The 15383-nt window shown below is 29.8% G+C and overlaps 1 protein-coding gene across 1 annotated transcript; it reads right to left on the bottom strand.

Annotated features, from left to right (window-relative positions):
• Window positions 1–11202: 11202 nt before the first annotated feature.
• Window positions 11203–13915, bottom strand: LOC124361333. The gene is made up of 2 exons (XM_046815381.1): window positions 13820–13915; window positions 11203–11832 (listed from the first exon to the last, which is right to left on the bottom strand). The coding sequence occupies exons 1-2, from the start codon at window positions 13913–13915 to the stop codon at window positions 11203–11205; spliced, it is 726 nt and encodes a 241-aa protein (XP_046671337.1).
• Window positions 13916–15383: the final 1468 nt, after the last annotated feature.

Genomic DNA, 15383 nt, shown 5'->3' with positions numbered 1-15383 from the left:
TTATTTGTTACACTGACAAGCTACTTGTTTTTGGTCAGTGACTTCTTAAGTTTTTCATTTATTGTAAACATGAATGTAATGTTGGAAAATAAATATTCATTTATTTTTACTTTTACACGTACTAAAATATTCCTAATTTATGTATTATGTTAACTCACTGACGAATATTCTGTTAATCTTTAATTGTTAAAAGGAACATATGGGTTAATTTAATTTAGAAAAAAGTAACTTATTTAGAAATAGGCAGTCCACTATTTTTCAATGTTATCCTAGACATTGACTGTAGAGTAGTAAGCAACAAATTACTAACTAATAGAATTTCAATTTAAGTATTTTAAATTAGGTTACACTTTAAGTGACACTTGTACAAAAAGTACTTGTATTTACGAAATAGTCATTTTACAAAAAAATCTTTCCTATAATTTGTGAATGACCTATTATTAAAATTTATCAAGATAATATTTGTATTTGACTTATACAACAAAGTCATGCTAATCCTAAACATTTTATAAATTCAAAGTGCTTTTCTTTGTTAATGCTAATAATAAAATATGCATGAACGTCTTTATAGGTAAGAAATGGTTAGTAATGCAACGAAGGACAAAACGAGATCTGGGCTGAATTCAGCCAGGAACTGGTAATTACATGCGATTAAAATGCGAAAAAGGAACACAATAAGTTTAATCTTGAACTAAATATTATAGTCACGTTTCCTTCGCGCATTTGGCCAAATTAATTATTTCTGTGTCGGTTTCTTTTATTGATTTTGGAATAACTTAAATTTGACATTTTACGGTTCAGTGTTGTATTAGTTATGTAATAAATAGTTACTCCATTATATTCATTTCCGTATTAGTAAACGTCTTTTTCTCATTTGTGAAATTTTTGCTGATTACAAAAATATATATTACATATCATCAGATTCGTAGTTCTCATTGGAAGAAAAGCTGAGGAAAACATACATTACATTTAGTCCTTGCTTTTTAGATTGCTTCTGGAGTGACAGTATTTTCATTATGAGTATGAGGTTGGTGCTACGGGTGCTTACGTCAAAATCCTACAGATAGGAAATAACGGACAACATCTCATTAATGCCACCATGGAAAAAAGGACGAAAACCTCGTTCCAGTAACTTCCAGTCAATGCAGTTAAGTGAAGGTACTCTTTTGTTTTTGTACTAAAATCGCCCTTTAAGTCTTTAAGGGATCAACACCCACTGCAATAGTTTTCCACCGCTGTAGATAAGATCCACCCTTTTACCAAAATATCTTTAAATTTGCGATTAGCCATTTGCCGCTCATTCATTCATCATTCATGGAGTTTCCCAGATGAAAATGAGACATCCGTTTTTACTGTACTAATTTTGTAGGTCCAGCTAGAAGTTATAAAAGCTAAGAATGAACCAGTGGTATCATCTACTTAATTACAATCATAATTTTTTTTATTTGAGTCTGATTTAGTTTTCATACGAATTCTTTATCCATATAGAATGTGTGTTTCACATTACTTCAGGTTAGGCTAGGATGTATATATATATATTTGTATGAGTGATAATACACTCCAAAAATGTGAGTAAAACCAAGGTGTCTGGATTGATATGCAGGTCGCTACCCCTCAACTATCAAGGAGTATTGGTTATTTTTTACACTTTGATATTGAAAGTTTTGTTAGAAGCCCATAAAGGCCATTGTTAAAATTTGAAATAATGTTTTCTCTTCCAATGTGACACTGTATTGAAATATATCGTAGCCATAACTCCTTACTTTTAAATCGACGTCCTAAATAGACCAGACATGTATGCTGAGAAAAATCCTTCAGAGTTATTGATCACTTTATAAAATTAAAAATTGAATGATACAAATATGATGGAGTGAGAAGAGAATTTTTTTGACAGGTGTTAATTATTACATAGCAAGATATCACTACACATTTTCAGTAACATAAAATCATCACTTTAGGCGCTAAGGGTTGAAAAATAATATAATTATTGCATAATTCGATCAAAACTGTATGTATATTTTATAAAAAGGTTACCTATGTTTTCAATATATTCTTTCAATAGTAAAGGCAATATCGTATGGAAAAGAAAATAGTGGAATTTCATGAAGTTATAAGGATATTCCCAAAAGATATGGAGCAGCCACAGTTTATCCACAAGTTTTAACTTCAAGTTTCAAGTTCAATATCCTAAGTCAGAGCCTTTTGACAACATTCTAAAGTGGGCTACATTTTACTAGGAAAGAAAGAATAATTCACCATTGATATATTATATTAAGAAGAAGAGTTATTGCGACATATTAAGGCTTCACCTCCAGAAGTAAGGGTCCATACAACCGCTGATTATGGCAGATTTTAACGGGCCCTACATTCCTCATTTTATCCTGGAAAGATTTCTAAATTTATTTATCTTGAAAAAACTGAATAGGCTAGAATAGAACTAGAATAGAAACTAGAATAGAAAAAGAATGTAATTATAACAGTTATAATACATTATATAAACAGTTTATATCTTTAATTTATATAAGAATTTACATTGGGAATTTAAAGGTTTACTTAATTCCTAAACTGCATATTAAAAAACAGTAATTTATATAATAAAATGTTGATAGGTTATCTGTTGTTTCAAGCAATTAAATCCTTAAATGGAATTTTTTAAACATTCATGGTAAGAAAAATTCCTATAATTAGTTGATTATGCGATCTCTTGAGAATATAGCGTTCAAAGTTGTATCCAAGAAGGTAAGTATTAAAGTTACCAACTTTTGCAAAATTAGGTTTTTCAATGGACTTGCTAGCTTTTTTACAGTGGATAGAGTTTTGACATTTAATGGAATTCTTGAACTTAAATATAAAAATATTGTGAACTATAATTATAAATGTGGTCTAAAAATAATAGATATGATTATTGTTCGATCATAAACAACGAGTAATACTGGAAATGGATTTTTATTTTCCAAAGAGACTTGTTAAATCACTTGTGAGCCACTGATACCAGCTGGCCAATATAAGTAAAGAGCTGCGATATAGCTCCAGCCCTGGGCTCTGTGTTCCACAACATCTACTGCTTCTCTTGTGAAACATATTTTTGTTTCGCATTTACTTTTATAAACAGTATATGAAGTTATAGGAGCAACCGTGGATTATTTACTTATCATTCCTTGTAATTATAAAATGCTAATTTCCCCCTTTTCATATAATTCTTATTATTATTGCCTTTGTAAAGCAAGCCAAGTAATATGCGTCTTATTATGTGTGTTTTAATTCTTTATATGTCATCATTATTGTTTAGACGGGCAGGAAAACTAATTGATTTCTCTCTATCTGTCAGTCTGATGTCACTGATAGGTAGTGTAGTTTTTTTTGTAATCTATTCAGGAACTGATAAGCTATGTAACATTGAATCGATCTTATCGCAACGCCATAAGCTGCAGGATGTTGAGACAGATGACCAGTTATACTTTCCAATGTACTGTTATAATTTCGGCAACAATGAACCTTTGACGACTAATAGCGAGTGTCCTGCATTTCAAATGACAGAGAGAAACATTTTATTAAGTTACCCGTTAGACAAATGCACTAATACTTATGACAGAAACGGTGTGAAACATTGTGTAATGTATATAGTCAGGAAATATATACTTACTATACTGTAAGTTTACGTTCCTTACAATATAGTTAACCAGTGTTAATAATTATCAAATGCATTTAGTACATTAATGGAAATGTACCCTGAGTGTGATGTTCAAGCATCACTTACTTAATAATTGCATGCAATAAATAATAATAAGAGTTTTATGGGTTTATTAGCATATTGTATTACCACACTAAATGTAGTAATCTTGTGTTCTGCGGTTTCTATTAGACAAATTTCTTAATATTCTGTTTGGATAAATCCTGGTTTAGCTAACGTTTAATGTTAGTAAAACCACCAAGGCTGCACCAAAACCAGGATTCTATGTGGTTGAAACAATGTGAATTCGGGACTGTTGAGAATTTATTGAAGTGAGTTCTAGTCTAAATATATTGTCACTTCACGCTGCACTGCTCAGTGTATATGTTACAGCTGGAAGTGGGAAACTTCCTCACACAACAATAGTTTTAAACTGTGCACCGGTAGTGTACGTGAATTGTTCAGCCGTGTTTCGAGTTGTTCATGATATGAATTAAACTTTTATTATATAAAGATTATTCATAATATAATGATATAAATATATATGTTAGGTATAAATTACTGAATATATAATTCACGCAAATACAAATGGGTGAAAATTTTGAATAAATCATGTACTTGAATACTGAGAAAACAATGTATTAATGAGAAAAAAAATTGTATTGCAAATAATATCTTGAATGAAATAAATATTTAAAGAAGAATTAAAATATCTACACCAATCTGAGAATATTATTTATACATAACTGGTTTAGGAAAGACTTAACTGAATAATGGAAGCTTTATTGATAGTCTTGCTATATTAAATTTAGGTACATGTCTAATATTAATGAACTGTGTTATTTTAGACAAACCCCTTTACATCTGTATGTATTGGCATGACTAGGTCCGTAGTTAAAGTATTTATAAATCTTCGTATGGTTTATTTCTATAGCTGGGACCTATAGTTTAATAAGATATGGAGCTCAAGACAAAACATTATTCAATAAAATTCGAGTTGATGTCTTGGAGTATTAAGGGCCAAAAAATATTTCTGTAATCCAACACCAACAATCGTAAAGAGCTATCTGAGTTACCTCTCAGAGTGTTTTTACTGAAAATAAACAGTTGAAAACTTGAATTATAAAATACTCAAATTATGGCATTTTCTTTAATATTTATTAAATCCAATAAAAACATTACTTTCACCTTTCAAATGATCACTGTTCCCCTAGATCCTTTATGTAATATTTGAAATGTGAAATTCGTTTACGAAAGTAAGGAATAAATGGGGATAAAGAATTAAAGCGTTGGGATTCCAGAATTCTAGATTTTAAACTTTCGCTTTGGTCTTGGAATGCTGTAAGAAACATAATGAGTTCAGAGCTTTTGGTAATTTTCAAGACCCTAACGTTCAGTGAGCTAATTAAAATTTTCAAAAGTAAATTGATAAAAGCTGCTAAATTTCAAAGAATTAAAACAATTACCATAACATAAAATAGTTCCTTCTATAACAAACCTTACATCGCACGATAGTCTAAATCCAAGTAAATAGTATTGAGTTTAAAACAGGTGAAAAAAACAATGAGTAAAGAACTGATTCTGTAAAAACGCCATAATGAATCTCAGAAACCATGTTAGCTTTACTGTCTTTCCAAGCTTACTAGGATATGTTCTTTATAGTAAAGATGAGTTACATATACGATTTCACAGCTTTTTACAGTGATTAACTGCCTTTCTTCACCAGATATTATAATGGCCAAACAAAGCTTGTGTAAAAAAGTAAATTAAAGGAAAAATTACGTTATTAAAAACGAGTGAGAAATGTAAAATCATTCTACCTTTTAACTGTATAAAAATTAAACTAGCAATATTTATATTATTAATTAAACACAGTTGTATTTCTAACACATACACGTAAACTAATAAACGTATTCCATTGTAGAATGTGTGAAGTTTTACCACTTAAAGTTATTTAGTATATTGTATTATACATCTGTCCTTACCATTAAATAAGCTCTAAGCTCTTAGTAATTAGCATACTTTTGTGATTTTATTTTATGCATTTTCATAACAAAGGCCGATAAACGACTTATAAATAATAAATTCCATTTCTATATTTTGTAGTGATACTTGTTAAATATGTCACGTGTACGTATAACAAATATGGCATTATGAACACGAATTATGAATTAAGGCCATAAATTGAAAAATCCGAGAGTCTTGTCAAATATGACATGCGAGAAAAGATTTTTAATATAATTTATATTTGATTATAAAGGGGGAAATATTATGAAAAAGGTAACGAACCTTGTTATATTCTTTAGTACATAATTTCTAACTGTATTCTTAACCTAAAATATTTTTTTATATTGAGGATTTTCTATTTGAGTACAGTATTTTATGATTATTATTTTAATCTTAGTTTCAAAAAATGAATCTATAATCTTAAAAATATTTTGTCTATATATGTCCATTTAATTCTTTAATATTTTATGGTGGTTGAAGTTACAAAAATATTGTATTTATATTTGGTATGAATCATGGTGCCAATCCACTAACCAACATTTTGGCAGGTTTCATTGAGCCAAGTTATGATTACGAAGAAGAAAGTAGTGCACCGTGTTATACAAAAGTACTAGAATATGGTTGGTAACTTAGAAGAATTCTGTCTGATTTGAAATAAGACTTATATTTCCTTTTCTCCTAAAAAAAAATAAAAAAACAGTAAAAGTAACAGAGGAATGATACACTATACTGTAGTAAGATATTTTCTGTTACAAATAACAATTCTAAAATGTGAATATAATGCCTTTGTTTAGTTGGAACATAATTTTTCTACGTAATTCTAAAATGTATAATAACAGAGTAAACTTTTACTTCGGGCTAATGTAAGAACAAGTAAACAACTAAATTGATTATTATTAAAGAGAGCATTTCTCCACCCTAATGACGTCATCAGTGTTAACTTGATGAGCAGCGACCTGTAAAATGAAAACAAACTGAGTTTCACTTATAAGATTATAAAATTTTACTTTACGTGTACGTTTAGATCCATTGCGTAAATTTGTATTTATTGTTTTACATACACATATTTATTATAAAAAGTACAATTTAATTTGAACACAACCTATTTTTACATGTTTAATATTTGGTAGCAAAACAGTACGAAGCACGTTTAAGTAAAGATGTATGTAATGTAAAGCTATTTCCAACACTTTCCTTACAATTGTCTAATAGTAAGCTTGCTTTTGGAGTTAGTATAAGTGTTTTACTCATAATCTACCATCAACTTTTTATGAGTGTGTGTATCTTCTAACGGATATTTTACATCAGTACATAAATGAAATACCAAGGGTGAATTTAACGAATTTTATATTTAATAAGACTATTTTCTTTAATTCTTATTAATCAAGGACTAGAGATAAGCAGCAAGTTTTGAACTATCTTGAAGACATTGAAACGAATAAATAGTTATTATTAAAATGGCAAATCCTAAATATTCAACATAATCATATTTACATAAAGACAGTTATTTTATTGTATGAACTACATAAATATAGAACTCAGAAATAACTGTTTTTAGTCAGACCTATACAATACCATTTTCTGGACATAGAGCAACACTAGCTAATTCTGTTTCCTGATCTTTCATTTAGATTGGCTTAGGTATAAATATATATCTGACTTCCTACATTCGGGAATACTTTTAGGATTACAACAAACATATTTATTATTGTTCCTAATAATTAAAATATTTAACTTCTTCTATAAAAGCTTGCCCTGTTCAAACCTTGAAATTATTATTCACAATTCTAATACGTATCATGGCTGCTTTATAAATGTTGAAGTAAGAGACCAATGTCAACTATACAACGTTTCCATTCAGTAACATCTGTTCATCAGTATAAGACAACTGTAATTATTAGACCAACTGGTTGCCAGTGTTCTTGAGCTAACAAGCTGTGGTCAATTGGTGCTCACGTCAATTACGAAAATACGGACTAAACCAAACTTAGTACTTATCTTCATTGACTGAAATCAATTATTTATAATACCTACATTATGATTTAATTAACCCAGGTGTATAGTGAACTGAACAAAGCCCTGCTTCTTTTCCTCGATGTTTTGTGGATTCCTGTTTTTGCGGCACTTTGGATTTTTGAGGAAGTTAAGTTTCTTACCAGGGCTTTCTCATCATGCCGTTTGGAAAAAAAGGTCGAGGCTTTTCTAGTTTTTAATAATGTGCTGTTCTTTATTTATAATTTTTCATCCTATTATAATATCCTATCTAATATTATTAGATATACTCTAAAATAGTCGAATAAATCGTATATATTGTATAAACAGTTTTTATTTCTCACATACATATAATTTAACTGATCCGTTTTAAAGTTTTTTTACTTAACTTAATAAAATTCAAATTGTTGGTTTCTTATTTCACTCATTTCTCGATATGTAAAATATTTTATTTTCTAAATAATAATTTTGTTGGTCTCTCTGTACTATATATTGGATCTTTTATCACGTTTATTAAACGTTAATGGAACAAACTTTTTTTTGAAAACTTTGACCGTCTAATTTTATTTCATGTAATATAATTTTTAAAATTTCTCAAGGAAGTTATTAACGTTTACTCAGCTCAGCGAGTAGGGAAATATCCATGTTTTGTTGTACGCCATTAAAGCAAACAACTTATTCACCAAAACAGTTAATTGTTCCCCTAGGTGTAATCTTGTTTGTTTTTAATAATGTGAAGTTAGGTTATCATCATCATCGAGACTTTATATTTTTATATTTTCTATAAATGTAGATCGACATACAAAAATATTTTTGAAAAAATAATTTTTAAGGCTGTAAAAAATTGTCTTGCTTGTTTTACAAATCATGTACATGTGTATTAATTACACTTATTGATACATTTATCTAAAAAATTCTTATTTATTTAATAGTACTTTTTGTGCTTAAAGGTATAGAAAATAGAAACTAGCAAATAAAATTAGCAAATCAAATTCATCTTATAATTAGTCGGATGCCATAATTATTAGTGGCTAGACGATTAATGAAGCCTCGGCAGAGGTTTTCTATACAGCGCAAACGGTATATTAATACCAGTTTATTAACGTGATCTGTCGACGGAAAAGTAGGACGATCTTGGACGCGATTTTAGGTCGGGAAAGAAACGATCAGAAATGGTTTTGGCCATCAATTCGGGCTTCGGCGCAAACCCCGTATTCCTGGCAGGGAAAGAAAAACGTTCCTTGTGATAGTATCAAAGTTTAAGCTCAGATTACGTAAGCGCTCGTTAACTCTTTACATTTATAAATCGTACGTATTTATATACCAACTTAGCCAGCTTAAGAACCAGCATTAATTACGACTAAATTTTAGTCTGATCATATGAGAACTAACGTAAAAAACAGCTTTTCTTCCTGGCGTACACAATTACTCTCTGATGTATGCATAGATGCAGCATACACTTAGTACATTAAAAGTATATAAACATGTGAATGTAGGTTCAATATTATCTTAACTGTGTATATTTAGCAATTTATGAAGTGTATAAAAACTCACTTAAGGAACGTTTGTAACTGTTGAAATACTATTATTAGCGTAGCAAGCAACGTAAGTATTGAACATTACATAAAAGCTAAAATATTCTAAGAGCACTCGAAATTATTACTTCTAGATACATTTGAGTCACCTTACTCTTTTCTATGATAAAAGGATAATATACCAATAAATAATATGGAAGTTTAAAATCCATCAGCGGCTTATTATCAATGAATAATTGAACTACGCTGTGAAATGCTATTTCTCATCCGTACCATGGAGCAACACTGTGTGTCCGTTACCGTACAATCTACGTTTGCATATACTTCAGTTTATTATTATTGAAACTATTATCAACTATGCTATGCAATTTATCCTGAAAATTTAATTAATATATTTTACTCTAAAAAGGTACAAGGAGTTAAAATACGATTTATTTACTGCAAACGTTAACCGTATTTGTGAAACTAAACATGATCTGGATCAATCAAATCAATTCATTAGACATAAATCCGTAAAGCTTATTCGTTGTCATACGCGTAAATATTCTTGCTTGTTACATAAATACAAAATCTCCACAAACAATAAGCCACGTAATCAGTTTACGTTGACTGTGTTCAATAATACCACTAACAGTGTTAGCACCTGCGCTGCTATATCACAATATCGAGGCTGTCGATCACGTTCAATAATGAGATTACATTGTGACAACTCGATTTACAACCGTGCCAGTTGTTGTTTATAATTTTTTGAGATAGTTAATAAATGATAGTATCTTACAAATACAGTTGGTTTTTCAACGAGTCCACATGAAGGTGGTAACCGATTACAGATAATAAAATAAGGTAGCAAGGATACCTTTGCTTAAAACACACATATGAAAAAGTACCTTTCAATGGTTTAATAGTAACTACTTTTAAAACAACAAAAGAAATTGTAGAATAATTAATATATTTTATATCTATACAATTTTCAAGTGCCAATAAATACATTTATAGACCTTTAATACCCACATTTTTTAAATACTTTTACTCTATTAACTTCTATTTGGCTTGAATATTTGTAGTTATAGCAATAAAGACAGCTATGCATTTACACTAAGAATGCTTTTAAAAATTATTTCTCCTTTAACAACGTTAAAAATTACTTAAATAGGTATTAATAAGAATACGTACGCGACCAATGAAAGTAATTATAAAACAGTAAGTGCATACTATTATTATCACTAAAGAGAAAGGATAAAATTAAGGCAGTCTATAGTTTCTAATTTATGTTCTACTTTTCAAAATACACATCACATTAAATGCTGACCTGGAATTGACTTATCAAAAATAGAAGTGTATTTACTCTTTAATACTCTGATTTTATAACAATTTAATATTTTAAAGCTAAAAAATTATTTATGTGTTTGTAAATTGTCTTTTTAGAGCAATTCTGTGTTAGTTATTTTTGATCGAGTTGATCGAGCAAAATTCTGATAAATCCTTGAAAACACAATTAACTTCTACCAGTATATTTGCATGTCTTTGTTTTTTTGTTAGTAATATACTTTGTTAGTAGGTTTAATAGTAAAAACCAATGTTTTCCAGGTTTAATTGAAACCTTTCATCTGAAATGCCTTCAATGAGATATTTTTAATTTATAACAATTAATATTTATTGATAAAGACCTTTTTTCCGTGCATTTTAAAATTATATAAGCTTATACACTTAGCAGTTTCTATGGAAGGTAAATGAAAGTAATTAAAATTCCAAGATGTATTGTAACGTTTACAGTTAATAAAGTAAAACAAATCATTCTAAACAATTTAAATAGGATTGTACTTTTTTGCTTAGTGTAATACTAATTATTAATGTGATACTTTTGAAACCAATAATAAATATTTGTGTAAGGAAATTGCCATTTAAATGTTTTTCTAGATAGGTATTTCTTAACAACATAAAGCAGTCAACTATTAATTCAAGGTTTATTTTTGGTAAGGATAATTTGAGAACAGAGAATTAATAATGATAATCATGATGACCATAGTAACTGGCCTTGTGGAGGGCCTCAAGATGGTGATGTTTGGCGGCAGCGACCTCGTGAGTGTCTGCCAGGTATCCAGACTTGAGCACGACAGGCTTGGCGAGAGGTCCGTGGTAAGGAGCGACATGATGGGAGTATCCCTGATACGCTCCTGAATGCCCGCCATATCCTCCGGCATAACGTCCGCTGTAGTCTTGTCCGTATCCTGCATGAGCCTTGGCCTTGGCTACGGCGGCGAAATGTTCAGCCTTAGCAGCAGCAACCTCGTGAGTGTCTGCGATGTGTCCGTCATGGAGTACATGAGGTACAGCTATGGGTCCATGGTATCTGAAATCTCCATGGCTTTGGTGTCCTCCATAAGAGCCACTGTATACTTCATCCTGGTCATATCCATAGCCTCCTCCATAACCGTAGCCTCCTCCATAACCGTGACCGTGAGACTCTGTAGCCAGAGCAGCAAGATGAGCGCTCTTGGCTGCTGCTACTTCATGTGTGTCTGCTAGATAGCCGTTGTGGAGGACATGTGGGATGGCGATGGGTCCATGGTAATGACTGTGGCTCCCGTACACGTCCACAGCGGCAAGAGCAGCAAAGATGAGGAGAGTCTAAGACATTGTACGTTTATAATTTCAAAGTGATACAGTGATTAATGTATCTTTCTGTATAAATTAAATCAAACTTAAATACAAATTGTATTGATTAACTTTTCACCACCTAGATATTTCAAAACATCTTTTATATAAACATCAGAAATGTTGTAGTTCATCCATATGTAACATTTTCTTCCCTTTATAATTTACAATATAACATGGTTATTCGTTTTTGTTTATTTTGTAGAATAGACGTAAAGCATCAAATGTAATACTGCTCGTTTGAACGCTTGTTCAAGATTCTAGATCTTAAACTCACCAACAAATTTTTTATTTGTATTATTCCTTTTTATCAAATCCAGCAGTTACCGAAACTGTTTGTGAATACAGATATAGTAGATAAAACATTTAAATAAAAAGTAATCTCTCTAATTTTGCATTGAAATTAATATAAATTTACTAACTAATTTTAAAGAAATTGCCATTCCAGACTTTTTCATATCCACTCTATTGTAGTATACGTATGTTTTGAATAAAATTCTATGATTGTTTATTCATTTATAGGTAAACCTTTAATATTTTTGTCGACTAATACACACACACACACACACACACACACACACACACACACATTTATATATATATATATACTGTATGAAGAAAATAAATGCGCAGAGGCTTCTTTAAACACACACACACACACACACACACACACACACACACACACACACACACACACACAACACACACACACACACACACACACACACACACACACACACATATATATATATATATAGACTATATATATAATTATATATTTATATATATATATATATATATATATATATTCGCAGAGGCTTATTTAAACAATAAAAGAAAAAGACTTCACATAAATCCTTTTATATTTCTACTAAAATATCGTTTTCAAAAAGGATACAAAAAGTGTATATATATATATATATATATATATCAAATCCTATCAACAAAAATCACCAAGTAATTTCTTTTTAGCCACTTTAAGATGCAAAATTTATATTTAAAGCTATCAATATGTTTTAAAACCTAGATTAGTGGTAAAACTATTTTAAAAATTACTAACCAAGATATTGGAAATATAAAAAATGCACACTATTTTAGAAATTTATATCTAGTATATTAAACAAATGTTTCTATCACCCTTTTATCACTTTAATATAAAACTATCTACTAGTCGCAAAGTATGTTTCTCGATTTCAAAGCTGGTGCAGCATAGACTTTATTCATTTATAACGGGATGTTCCCAAGTCAAATGGTGTTTAGCATTTTTATTATATTTAATTAAATTGTTATTCTAAACACAAATCCACATATTATGTAGAATATTAAAATATAATATACGCTATCATTTATTTATTAAGTTCAAAAAAACTAATACTAGTTTAATGTTATTGTTTAGAAGTGAATAAAAAGTAAAGATATAAGCTTTAAATAGTCTACACTTGGTAATGTATCAAGTACTTAAAACGAAAATGAAAGGGTCATTATTTATGCAAATTTTAGAAAACTTTTCGGAACCTATAAAATAATGATATTCAACAATATTTTTTATATTGCTCTGTTTTTAATGGGGGAATTTTTAATGAACTTTATAGATACAAAAGTTATTAATTCTTAAATTAGTACTGGAGAAATTAATATTAATCGTCACTCAGATTTATGAAATACAAGATATTCATCTAATCATTATTTGATAAAATAAAATAGTTTATTAATTAAAGATCCTGCTTTATAGTCCTACACATATCATTAATATTGTACTTTACATTTCAATTTAATCCTGTATGAAACGTAAAAAATTCCAACCCATAATTAAAATATGGATATACAATAATAGATTTAAAATATGTTTTATTATGCCCATTTATAAAAAACTATGTGTTATTTATTTTTGATATTAGCTAATTTATTTTAACTCTATTTTTATACATCGTACATCATATGCGATGAGCCACACACTTACCTTGATGTGCATGATGGTGGAGAAGAGGTGGTCTGGTTTGGTCAGGGAGATGTTCGGTTTATATACTAACCCAAGCTTGCTGTGCCAACACGCCATGTCCGGTGAAGACACAACATCCTCGGTTGAGAATGTCTGGTTCACTATCGGTTGTGTAAACTCGCTACGCGTGGTTACTCCAAGAGGTGCGATACGCTCATTAATTAACACTTTAATCTCTCCATAAGTAGATCATCCATGTGGTATTTACATAGTACTACTTACTACTGACTAATAATAACTACCACTACAAGGCATGTTTAGTAGTACTCATAGTAATATAATAGTGTATCGTAGTATATAAAAAAGGAAACAAATGAGGAAACTTGATTTTTTATGGTCTTGTGTTAGCCAAAGACCGTTTAGCCGTCTTATACACTTGATAGAGATGAAAATCTGGCACACTACAAGGTCTGTTCATATCGTATAGCCTACAAGAACGAGTGAAATTAAAAACAATAAGGAGTAATTTATATTTCCAAGCTGCGTTATAGGCTAATTGTATCCCCTTAACTTTACTGCCTTCGTGTATTCTTTAATAAACGAAACGCAGTATGAAGTGCGTGATATGTTCTTAAATACCCGAGATGTGACTATTTGGGTAAGTATGCCTCAATCACAAAAAAATACTAATTAAAATGTGATAAAAAATTAATAATTCATTTTAAAATGGAAATGAATTGATATCAAATATGCATATTTATGTCCCAAGGTTTGCACAGGGATAAATAATAATATATTATAGGGGGTCATTAGGAAATAGTTTTAATCTCAGACTAAAAGGCTATTCCTATTTTGGCCTTTGTAATTAACTGAAGTAGTGAATACTAAAACGGGGTATTCGTAAATATTTGAATGATTAATTGGTGATGAGAAAAACATGTTTCTTTTACATGCTGAAGCTTGCACATTGTTCTCAAAATTTAAATTACAATATGAATTCTCGGAGGTGGGCATATATTTCAATGCCAATTACTTGCTTTTATGTGCTATGTTTATATTTTACTTCAATATGGCTATGATTCCTTTGTAAATATAGAGGCAGTGATTAATATATAGTAACGATAGTTTGAAAATAAAAATGAAATAATCAATATATCTATTTAAATATCGTGTATACAATTTTCTAAGAACTCACGAAATGTACGTAGATTTTTTAATCATCGCAGCTGTTAAACAGTAAATATGTAAAGTTGCTTACCGCATTATGACATCATTTCTCCATTCCGTACTTTCAGTACCTAAGTAGAGTTGTAAAAGAGACGTGAGGGTCAAGAGACATCGATCACACGAAACTTACTCACGCTCCCAATTGTCAGATGACATCCGCCCAGTAATTGCAAGAACTTCCGTTCTCTTTTTAGGTCATCGCCTCAATCCAAACGTATTATTGCAACATGAAAAATTACTTTGCATCATAATTTTATTCAAACCCAAAGACAAATTCATAAATCCAGACTTTTCTAAGACAATATTTGCAAATATTAATTTTTTACAATATTTACTACCTTATTAATTAGTATTTTTA

The sequence above is a fragment of the Homalodisca vitripennis genome, chromosome 4 (genome assembly GCF_021130785.1).
Source record: "Homalodisca vitripennis isolate AUS2020 chromosome 4, UT_GWSS_2.1, whole genome shotgun sequence".
In the NCBI taxonomy this organism is placed as follows: Eukaryota; Metazoa; Arthropoda; class Insecta; order Hemiptera; family Cicadellidae; genus Homalodisca; species Homalodisca vitripennis.
Note: the sequence above shows the minus strand (reverse complement) of the source record. Positions and strands in the feature narration are given on the sequence as shown.

What these genes read in the sequence shown, in the direction of transcription:
- LOC124361333 (XM_046815381.1), bottom strand. Translation starts at nt 13,915, where the DNA reads ATGGCGTGTTGGCACAGCAAGCTTGGGTTAGTATATAAACCGAACATC. An exon ending in CCACCATCATGCACATCAAG is followed by an intron (nt 11,833 to 13,819) that starts GTAAGTGTGTGG and finishes ACAATGTCTTAG; the next exon opens with ACTCTCCTCATCTTTGCTGC.